General features: G+C 31.9%; 1 protein-coding gene across 2 annotated transcripts; it reads right to left on the bottom strand.

Moving 5' to 3' along the window:
• Nucleotides 1-6,220: 6,220 nt before the first annotated feature.
• LOC114311415 (DNA glycosylase superfamily protein) lies at nt 6,221-12,393 on the bottom strand. 2 transcript variants are annotated; one of them, XM_082924824.1, is made up of 5 exons: nt 10,885-12,393; nt 8,426-8,483; nt 8,226-8,309; nt 7,945-8,086; nt 6,221-7,171 (listed from the first exon to the last, which is right to left on the bottom strand). In XM_082924824.1, exons 1-5 carry the CDS (start codon nt 11,378-11,380, stop codon nt 7,088-7,090), a joined length of 864 nt encoding a protein of 287 aa, XP_082780950.1. In that variant the 5' UTR covers nt 11,381-12,393; the 3' UTR covers nt 6,221-7,087. The 2 variants fall into 2 exon arrangements, with proteins under 2 accessions (XP_082780950.1, XP_028113357.2); XM_028257556.2 differs by having other exon boundaries at nt 6,221-7,155.

The raw sequence follows: 12,393 nt of genomic DNA, 5'->3' as shown, positions 1-12,393 counted from the left end.
AGATATTAATGTGGTGTAGTGATTGTAATGGTTATTGTGGAGGCAAAATCAATGAAGTAGAAAGGCCGAGCAATCCGGTTGGGACATTGGGCCGAATAAAGATTCGGCCCTATCCAGAGGCCTTTGAAGTGGAGTACATGAATCGGCCATGTGAGGAGCCAAATGGGACCCGACATACAAATGAAAGGAGCGACTAGATAATTATATGCAAGAATAAGAGTGGGCCCGACCCTGGGCTTAGGCGTAACATAAAAAGAGAGGAACGTCAGCTAAATGGAGGTATGTGATATAACTTGTGAAAGAAGAAAACTTAAGAGAATACTGACTTGTCTATCGAAGTGCTAATTCCGACACCCCGATTGGAGTGTTTATTTCCATTTCAAGTAATAACCCGAGGATCAAGAGCGTCTGTCTAGATCAAGAAATATTTCCAAATCACTTCACCACAGTTATGACTACACGATGCTTATGGTGGTGTAAGTGGAGGGTTGTCATAGTGGAGATAGTGGCAAAGACAATCCAGATGGTGTTGCCTTGTGACAACAATGACAATAGTGGTAGTAGAGGTAGTAGTGATTAAAAGGGTGGTAGCAATGGTAGTAACTGTAGTGGTGCGATGTAATAGTGGTGATAGCAATGTTGTACATCGATACTTATACATAAGCCATTAATTATAAATTCATTCAACATTAAGCACAAATTTTTAAATTTTTGTTAACTTTTAACCTTGTCCAATGATTTTTACTTAATATATTTAGTTTTAAATGATGAATTAAGTTAACCCAACCTTAAATTATCATGTTTTAGCTTGCCAAATCTTAAAGTTGATTCATTAAAATTGTGTTTAATCATAAATTTAAGAAGAAAATTGTAGATAAAAATAAAAAATAAAATAGCAAAAAATAAAAAAACTTCTATTTTTACTCCCGTCATCCTAATTTGTTTATCCATTTTAAGAAATTCAACTTATTAAAAAGAATGCAATCATTACCCTTTCATTTAAATTTTTAAGTATTTTTACCACCACTACATTCTACTTCAATTTTAACAACTGTTTTATAATTATTTATAGTAGATAGTTTTGGAAATCTAATAAAATTTAGAACTCCAAAATAAAAAGTGGATAAACATTTTCAAATGAATCAAAATGAAAAAGTAGACAAATTTCCTTACACAAATCCAAAATCCAACCACAACCAAAAATTTCAATGCTAGGATCATTTGGAACAACCGACGGGACCATTTTTAACACACACAAAAAAAAAATTAAAAAATTAAAATAAAATAAAATAAAAAAATAACTGGATTTTACTACTGTGAGAGTGATCACAGTTGGATGCAACCACTTGATATGTAGACACCATCAAAATGCATGAAGAATTTATTATTTAAAAAAAAAATGGCAATAATGAATATTAAAATGCTACTGCAGTTTGTACTGAAGGGGGACCCCTTTCTAATAAAACAAATAAGGCATGTTTTTGTATTTTGATAATTTTTTAAAAATTAAAATATTATTCTATGAAATTGAATAGAATAAACCATTAGATATATAATAAAATTATGTGATATGATATGTATCATTTTTTGATTTATTATACACCCAATGATGTAGATTCGTATTCTATTACCATATCATTTTAAGTGAATTTATAAGTATTTAACATTTCTTTATAATTTATGAAATATTATTTATATATATATATATATATATATATATTGTGCAGCTTTTCTCAACAAATAAATATAAAACAAATATTAAGATAATTCTCTCATCTAAAAAAAATACTAAGATAATTCACTGAACTAATAAAAAAGTAAAAGAAAATACGTATATATATACAAATAACTAATTTTATTAATACATAAATCATACTCGCATAACAAATGATCAATTTTATTAATAATTAAATCATTAAATAAATTGGGGGATTTTTTTTAAGGTCCTGGGTATTAAGATTTTATAGTATAAAGGACATCTAATATTTTCATAATGTCTAAGGTCCCTCAATATCAATCTAGAGAAAATTCGATCCGGAGAAATTCGATCCAGAGAAATTCTATTCAGAGAAATTTTCTCTGGACTTCCCACTCTCTAGAGAAATTCTCTCCAAATAAATTCCTAACTCAAGTTTTAATTATCTTATTTCTCTAGAGAAATTTCAAACTTCCCAGAGAAATTCCCAACTTAAGCTTTTATCATCTTCTTTCTCCAAAGAAATTCTAGGAAGTTTAAAAAAATTTCTCTCTAGAGAAATTCTGGACTTCCCAAATAAATTTCTAACTCAAACTTTCATCATCTTCTTTCTCTAGAGAAATTCTAGGAATCTAGAGAACTTAAATTTCTCTGGACTTACCACCCTCTAGAGAAATTGTGGGAATCTAGAGAAATTCAAGGAATACTTCTCACTCCCTAGAGAAATTCCTAACTCAAGCCTTTATCATTTTCTTGAATTCTTCAAAATTAACACATCCATCGCCATCAACATCAACAAACTTGATCATCTTCAAACAATCTCTCCACGAGCACTTCTCTCCCAAGCTCTTCAATACAGTGTGCAATTTCTTCGCCGATATTAATCCATTCTTATCATGATGGTACAAATCGAACGCATTGCAAAGCTCTTTGCTACTGCTCTCATCACCATTGACCGATCATCTTCGATGAAAATCAACAAACTCGTGGAGATCAATGAATCTATCATCGTTGTTATCGATCTCTGACATTACTCGCTGAATGTCCTCGAGAGAAATATCGAAGCCAAGTCCACTGAGGTCCGCTCGAAGGCGGAGATCTTCCATCACCATTGGCGTTGAACTTTTTGAACACTTTTGCTACTTTTTCCATGTTGCCTAGCGTCGTCACTGAATGTTTACCGTTGCTTGAACTCTTCGCCAGCAGAGAGATGAAGAAGAAGAAAAAGAGAGAGGACTTAAATTCCCCAATTGGTTCATATTCAACATTCGAGTTATGCATTCTACAAATCAAAGTCATGTATGGTTGAATAAATATCAACAAAATTAGATCGATAGATCTATAGAGAGAGAGATACTAGTCTGTCTTTGTCGAAGATTGAGTGCCAAGGTTGAAAAAGTCAAATTTCTCTATGATATATGGGTGTGAAGTTGAGGGACCTTAGATATCATAAAATAATATTTTGGATCTCTTACATTACTAAAAAAGGGAGAGAGACCTTAGACTAATTTTTTCAATAAATTAACAATTTTTAATAATATGAAAAATATTTTTAAGTTAACCATTTTGTTAATAAATAAATCATTAAGTTAATTAACAATTTTTAATGATATTGGAAATTTTTTTAATAAACAATTTTGATAATTTATTATTGAATACAAGAATTGCTTTTTTTTTTTTATCCTTTCTGAGTATTGTGTTAAATGAAAATTTATAACAAACAGTAATTGTAATTTGTAATATTATAAGACCGATTCATATTTTAAACAAACATTATAAGTGTATTTGTAATTTGTTAAAAAATAAAAGATTTATATGTCATAATTGACCAAGAATGTTCGCATAATTACGAAAAAAAACCTATTGCATAATTGACCAAGAATATTTGCGTAATTATGAAAAAACTTTCACGCAACATATAAGCTACCGTTAGTAAATTATTTAAAATAAAAAGGCAAAATCGAAAAGAAAAGACGAACCTCAAACAACTAAACGGTTCTTATATATACTAGTTTACAGAGGCCCCGTATTACAATATTTTTAAGTTTTGTATTTTGATAATTTTTTAAAAATTAAAATATTATTTTATGAAATTGAATGGAATAAATCATTAAATATATAATATAATTATGTGGTATGTTATGTATCATTTTTTGATTTGTTATACACCCAATAATATCGATTCCAATTCTATTACCATATCATTGTGGGTATATTAACGAGTCTTTACAATTTTTCAGAATTTATAAAAATAAAAATAAATAATAAATAATTATGTTGTTTATCTATTCTCAACAGATAAATATAAAACAAATACTAAGATAATTCTCACATCTAAAAAAACTACTAAAATAAGTCACTGAACTAAAAAGTAGAAGAAAATACATATATATACAAATAACTAATTTTATTAATACATAAATCATACTCGCATAACAAATAATCAATTTTATTAACAAATAAATCATTAAATAAATTAACAATTTTTAATGTTATCAAAAATATTTTTCAATTAACTATTTTATTTTATTTTTTTTCCTTAAGTATTGTGTTAAATTAAAATTTATAACAAACAATAGTTGTAATTTCTAATATTATAAGACCAATTCATATTTTAAACAAACTTTATGGGTGTATTTGTAATTTGTTAAAAAAATATAAGATTTATGTTTTATAATTGACCAATAATGTTTGTGCAATTATGAAAAAACCTATTTCATAATTGATCAAAAATGTTCTCATAATTACGAAAAAGCCTGTTGCATAATTAACAAGAATGTTTGCGTAATTATGAAAAAACTTTCATTCAACATATAAGCCATTATTAGTAAATTATTCAAAATAAACGGGCAAAATTGAAAAAAAAAAAAAACGAATCTCAAGCAATTAAGCCTTTCATATATCTATACTAATTTAAGAAAGCCCATGATTATTACAGTATTATTAAGTTTTATATTTTGATATTTTTTTTAAAAAATAAAATATTGTTCTATAAAATTAAATAGAATAAATCGTTAGATATATAATAAAATTATATGGTATGATATGTATCAATTTTTGATTTGTTATATGACCAATGATGTAGACTCCAATTTTATTATCATATCATTTTGAATAAATTTATGAGTTTGTAATATTTTTTCCCGAATTTATAAAAAAAATTATAAAATTATAATGTGTAACTTTTCTCAACAGATAAATATAAAACAAATACTAAGATAATTCTCTCATCTAAAAAAATTACTACGATAATTCACTGAACTAATAAAGAAGTAAAAGAATATATATATATATATATATATATATATAACCAATTTTATTAATACATACATTATATTCGCATGACAAATGACCAATTTTATTAATAAGTAAATCATTAAGTAAATTAACGATTTGTAATGTTATAAAAAATATTTTTTAATTAACCATTAATAAATAAATCATTAAGTCAATTAATAGTTTTTAATGATATGAGAAATAATTTTCAATAAATAATTTTGATAATTTATTTTGCATAGGAGAATTGATTTTTTTTTTTTTTTCCTTGAGTATTGTGTTGAGTGAAAATTTATAACAAACGGTAGTTGTAATTTCTAGTATTATAAGACCAATTCTTATTTTAAACAAACCTTATGGATATATTTGTAATTTGTTAAAAAATAAAATATTTATGTTTCATAATTAACCAAGAATATTTGTGTAATTACGAAAAACCTATTTCATGATTGACAAAAAATGTTCGCGTAATTACATAAAAAACTTATTACACAATTGACTAAGAATGTTTACGGAATTACAAAAACCCTCCACTCAACATATAAGCCACCATTTTAATTATTCAAAATAAAAGGACAATCGAGAGGGAAAAAAAAAGCCCTCAAAAACAGCTAAGCAGTTCATTTATTTATATATATATATATATATATAGAAATATAGATATTATGAAACTCCTAGATATCCTTCAAAACATTAATTGCTTAAAGAGACGGGTCATGAGTTCCAAGTTAAGGCAAGTGACCCCAAGAGAGTGAAAGGAGAGGAAGCAATATATTGTTTTCATCGAAAAAGTTAAAAAATGCCCATTGTTTTTATTTTTGTGGTGACAATAGTTTTCAAAAATACATAAAACAATTTAAAAGCAATACCCAAAAATTTCCTGAAAACAGTCTGCCAAACAAATTTTCTTATCAATTTATGTTTTTCCTGTTTAAAAAACAAAAATAAAAACAAAAACAAACATGATAGAGACCCCCCCCCCAACACACACGCGTGCACACGTGAGGATTAGTGATTGGAGAAAAAAAAAATTCTGACCAATCACAACCCAGTGGAGGTCCTGGGGGTCACCCCCAGGGGGGGTCTGGAGCATTTTTCAAACAAAAACAATACCAGACAATCCAGTTCCCAACCCAACCACCACCCAACCCATTCAAGGGTTTTGAGCCACATGGCTCAACCACTTGCATCGACAAAGGTAAGCATCAGTCATCAAAATCACTACAAAACAGGGTTACCCCACATTAGTTGGTGATCCTGCTCTCAACAATAGAAAGAAAAGCTTTATAGTATATAGTATAAATCTCTTCTCTCACTACAAGGAGACACAGAAACATGTGTCCCTAATCTACCCATTTTCACCCATTAAAAGCTAGGTCTGACCTGTCAATTTAAAGTTCTAGCTGTGTCCAGCAAGGTAAAGAGGCATTTAGGGTTTTGGCCAATCTCTACTAAGAACTGTCAAAGGTCCCAAGTCCATGTCCTAATACAGATACAACAGTAAAAGATGGTTCTTGTTTTCTGTTCCCTGGTTTCAGACAATTTTTTTTTGAAATAAACCCTAATCACTAACCTCTTTCAACTGTACAAAGAGTTGTACATTTATGCTGAAGGCTCTCTTTCCAACGGTCCCCTCGGCAAAAGGGTCACCACAAGTTAGTTAAAATGTTCACTATTACTTGTCTACAATCTAGGAATCTATGATGCATAGAAAATTTATCAAGTATTTATACACAACCAACCATCACAACTACAGCAGAATTAAGAGGAATCGAAATCGAGTACCAGTCAATATGGGAAAACCAATGACTGAATGCCGAATGAATCCATCATTCTGAAGCGAAAGTCAATTCGTTGATAGCTCGGCATATTTCTGATTCCATCACTTGAGCGGTTTTCTTCTCGTCAACCCCATCCGAGACATCATCTGCTTCTGTTATGCACTCATGGAATCTGAAGCAGCTAATTAGATGGTCATTTGTTATACCTGTTACTTGCATGAACGAGTAGATGACCGTGGGCCCCACACTCCGAAAACCCCTTCTCACCAAGTCTTTGCTGATCACATCTGCTTTCGGAGTCTTCACGGGAATCTGGCGAGGGTAACGGAATCTGCTAATTATAGGCTTGTAGTTCACAAAGCCCCAGATATATTTGTCGAATGACCCAAATTCGTCTATGACCTGGCATCAGTAAAACCTGCAAAAAGTTAGTTGTAGCATAATAATCATAATAAAAGTATGAAGTGTGACATTATGACATTTGTTTAACTTCTTTGGCAAGAAGTTGTTTACCTGACATAATCAATAAGAAGACTATTTAGGTTACCAGAAATTATTAATGAAATTATAGGATTATAGAGGTCAGACCATCTAAATTTTGTCCTAAACAAATCATGAAAATTGTATAATGGTCAGTACCACGATTCAACTACTTTCCACCTAATCTACCCAATCAGGTGATCATTAAAAATAAACTTTTCAGCAATGACAAAAAAAGAAGTGGTCCATAATGGAAAGGACATCATGGCTCATCATGATATTCTAGGCAAATTTTATTTTAAACTCCAATTCTGGTTGAACTTCAGTAACTTTAGAGAGTTGGAATATGTGGTGTAAACATGGATAACAATCTCGCAATTATTTTCAAACAAATAAATCAAAACTCACATAGTCCTAATCAAACTACTCGGACCAGCTATATTATGGGATCTGTTCCCACCATTTCAAAGAAATAAATAGAAAATCTATCAAGCCAATTTTATGCAATGTCATTAAGGCTGTGTTTGGATAATGGATTTAGGTAAGGATTTGAGAAGGGAAGGTAAAAGGTGAGGTGAGGGAAATGTGAATGAAATATAAACTAAAATTTTTTTCCATTTCCCTCACCTTTTTATTTCCCTTTCTAAATCCCTACCCAAATCCATGATCCAAACACAGCCCAAAAGTTTTAGGGGGAAATTGAGAATCTACCTTGGATATTTGACGTGCATTCTCAACAATGGCACGTAATTTGAGCTCTGATAATAGTGAGCTTGCTGTGCTTCCAGGTGCTGCTATTTTCTTCTCACTAAATTTTGCCACAGTGATAGGATCAAAATCTGCAAAGACTTCTCTGCATCAAGGAAATTGTTATAAGAGAAAGCTAAGCAGGGGCACCACGCTGAAGAAAGGACTAGACAATATAATATAAAATTGGAAAAATAATCTGTCATTTTCTTAAAAGAAACATAAATATTTTATAGGAACGGTACCTGAATATGTGCCTTTTGTTGAGAATCGTTGGCCATGTAAGTTCAGCCAAAGCCCCCGAAAAGATGAGAAGCTCAAACAATTTCCTGCAAGTAGTCAAGAATATAATGCAAACCAAGAAAACTGTCACGTGGAACTCTATTTAAGAAGATAGGCTTTTGGAATTGACAAAGGTAAATGAAAATGAGTTGAGCTCACATACTTATCATCATGTACAGGGAGTCCCCATTCTTCATCGTGGAAAGCAGCATAACGAGGGTCTGGTTTGAAAATATGAAAATTGATGAGCAGATAGTAATAAGAGGAAAGTAGCCAGAGCATCAATCAGTGGGAAAACACAAATACACAAGCACAAAACAAAACAAAAAATAGCGACAGAAGGTAGAGTCAGGGCATCTAATCTTAGGTGATAACTAGCTGTTTCAGCATCCTGAGTTGGGCCGGGTAAGGCATGGCCTAGGTGGGTCCAAGCAAACTTTTTTACCACAATGAAAGTATACCAATACAAACAAATTATTGAAACATTTAACAGAATACCAAGAAAATACAATAGAAAGCACCATTTTTTAGATCTAAAATGCTTGTGCACGTGAAAGGATCAACTTGATGTTTAAAAGAAACAACAAAACTTAAATCTAGATTTCACAAGTCATCAGATAAAATTAGAAGTACAAGACCAAATAGCAGAGCTTCTATCACATAACATAGAAGTGCAGTACCCGCATCAAGAGTATCTTCACAACCATTAACAATTTTGATTATTTCATCACATACAATCAACAAAAGTACAGCTGAATGGTCCAAATTTAAAAACTACATGGAAAAACAATAAACGAAAAAAAAAAAAAAAAGAAACACAAACAAAGAAAGGGAAAAGGAAAAATTAATAGGGAAAGATAAACATGGTGAAAGGTTGGAAATGAAAACATTATTCTGGTTCATTTGATTATTCATTACATTTAACTAGTAGAAACTTTTAAGTATCCAGTAATACATGTGATAGGATACACCACTACAAACAATCCATTGATTACCATTGCCCACCATAAGCCAGGATGAATGTGAATAAAACCAGGGGCACTGCATCAACACAACACTTTCACAATACAAATCAAGAAGACAAGAATTGTGTATTATCACCAACTAAATTCCATTAGCTAGTCATGTCAAAATACTGCACCATTGCCTTCAGCATAAATTTTAGCATTCCATTAAATAGTGAATCCAAGTCATGATTCACTCGATTGGTCACATTTCAAAAACCATACATTAAATCATATATATATGGTTTTATAAAAAATTTAAAAAAATCTGCTGGTAGGTCAAAAGAAGTCGAGCTTTCACATAAAGCTACATTACAATTACAGGGCAACATTGTTTTTTGGCCCACAAAGTGGCCCATTATAGCTTATAGATGACTGTAAGGAGTAGCATGAAATCGATCAAAGCTTATGAGCAACTACCACAATAAATAATGACCAGTCAAATAAAAGTTTATGACATAATCTAAGGTTCCAAAACCTAAAAGGCAATTTTAAAATACAAATGTGTAATGTGCTCCAGAAGCCAAATAAGAATTATCAAAAAGAAAGACATGTAAAATGCAATCCATAAAACAAGACAGACAGAAAGAACATTTTAAGAACAACCAAATGCATCTGAAACTTTTGAAGAAGGATAGATTGAGGAGGTCTGGAAAAGACAAATGACAATGAAAATTTTGAGAGATGATAAAATAGTATCCAACAAAATGCTACTAACAGAAAAAAAGGATTTCCTCCATTGCCACATAATGGCAATTTCCATGGGATATGGTGTAATGCGTGAAGAAAAATAAAATATTACATTGCCTTTAGATTGCTTACCTTCAAAACATGGGAAGTAAAAACCACAAAAGTTGCATGAATTCAAACTTCTTAACCAAAAAGTTCAAAATTAGCACTTTGCACTTTTAATATGAAGCAGACAAATGAGATGAAATTAAATCGCACATCTATTTGCAAATATACCATAGATCATGATGCATACAAAGAACTCAACCAATACATTGGCCATAGAGCAACAGGCTAAGAATTCTAAACAAATGGCATACCAGCTACAGTCTTACCAAGTAGTTTTCAATACTACAATGGCAAAGAATGCTTTTTCGTAAAGTATTAAAAAGAAAACTACAACTATTCAATAAGACATAAATTAAAATAAATGAAATCTACTTTCTTCACACAAGACTAACAACATAGAATGTCAGAGACATACTCTCATCACATTATCACAAAGGATTAGATTCAGCATTAGTCTCGGTTCTGGGCTCATGTTGACCCAAACCAAGCCTACATTAAACAAAGCATCCGTTCCATGAAGATCTTAATAACACCATGGTACATATTATGCAAATTGTTGCCCAATGTGGCTTAATTCTCAAAAACAAATTCAATAAAGTCCTACACCATAATTCAACAGATTGGCCAAGTACCTTCATGTCAACATATTAAACAGCAAAATGAAAACAAAGCCATGTTGCTAGCCTACTAAGAGCAGCTTCTTTCATGTGTCAAGATATGCCTAGCCAGAAAATTACTAGTATTGATAAGTTCGTCATGAGAAATCAAACATGAAATACAGTACACATACTTTCAATGAATCACACCAAAAAGGACCTACCAGTATTTGGTGTCACCCAGGCACACCTTTTCTTGGGTTGTAAGCTGCCAGGTAGAGCCTCTGAAATGGCATCAGATACACTAATTTTTGACTTCATGGCCAATTGCTTCCTACGGACAGGCATACTATTTCTCCTATATATCCTACCAGTTGATGCACGACTATGAAACGAATCCGAAGATGCATCAGACGAACATGAAGCATTGAGTGATAAATTAGAATGCAGTAAATGCTCTTGCCTACTAAGTGCCGACGGAATACTAACAGAATGCGACAAAGGTGTCAATGGCAAAGCAACAGGAGATGATGGAAGACCATTACTCTCTTCTGCCAATGCCGCAACCTCCTCTAGCGAATTCTCTTCAGTTCTCAGTGTCTTCATCATGGGTTTACGTGCACTCCCCAGCCTCTGTACCTTGTTACCCGCAGGTCCAAAGACCGGTCTGGCCTCCGAATCAGCCAAGTTTGATGATCTTACTCTCGGGGCTCCTGACATCTAAAGAAACCCCTTCAGTTCTACACAAATCTCTGTCAAAGTTCCCCAAATCTTCCACACCCACCAGACTTCAGGTTTAGTTCATTCAAATGTTCAATAAACATAACGAAACCCTAACAATCATTCAAAACCCATCTTCTTCTCAGAGCTACCAATATAGATTTTGAGCTTTTTGGACCTCGAATTACCAAATTAAACAACCACCAACCCAGAAGCACATACAAAACCACCCAAAACTCACCACCATTCATCCACCTCAATCTCAGAGCTCCCCAACAAAGGAGATCAACCCTCAAAATCAGCACATATTACACTTTTCACTATTTCTAGAACTCAGTGAAACCCTCAAAATCACATCAAACCGCCATTTCCAGAGAATTTAAACTTCAAATTCCCTCTCGAAACCCCAGAAAATATATATATATATATATATTATACATTGAAATCTGTCAAATGAAACCCACTTTTTGACCAAAGCTAGGGCTTCCAAAACCCTAATATATATACATATCTTTGATTACACACAGCTCATTTGTATATAGACAGCTGTAAGGAGATTCCAAAGGGTATGTAAAGAAAGTTCATTTCAATAATGAGGTCTCAGAGAGCCTCGAAACGTAGAGATACCGTTGTGCATTGTATTAAAAAAAATAAAAATCTAAGCTTTTTTATTGTGGGTGTAAAGATCGAACTGGGACTGTCTTAGTGCTTGCTTTTTTATTTTACAGATAAAAAAGCTGAAAGTGGTGATAATAATAATAATAATAATAATGAGGATTTTCTCATGATATTTTCCGGGAAAGTGGAAGCAGGAGACAGAATGCGGGAAAGTGGGTCTGGGTTTGGAGGAACGTACCTGAGAGAGAGAGAGAGAGAGAGAGAGAGAGAGAGAGAATTGATCGAAAGAGAGAGGGAGAGAGGGAGAGAGGAAGAGAAAAACAGAGAGAGAACAGTGTGATCTGAGACAGACTGTGAGTTTCTCTTTCTAGATTTGAGAGAGAGAGAGAATGAGT

This window comes from Camellia sinensis, chromosome 4 (assembly GCF_055761805.1).
Source record: "Camellia sinensis isolate YWXY chromosome 4, ASM5576180v1, whole genome shotgun sequence".
Classification (NCBI taxonomy): Eukaryota; Viridiplantae; Streptophyta; class Magnoliopsida; order Ericales; family Theaceae; genus Camellia; species Camellia sinensis.
The sequence above is the reverse complement of the archived record's forward strand: the minus strand, read 5'-3'. Positions and strand labels throughout refer to the sequence as shown.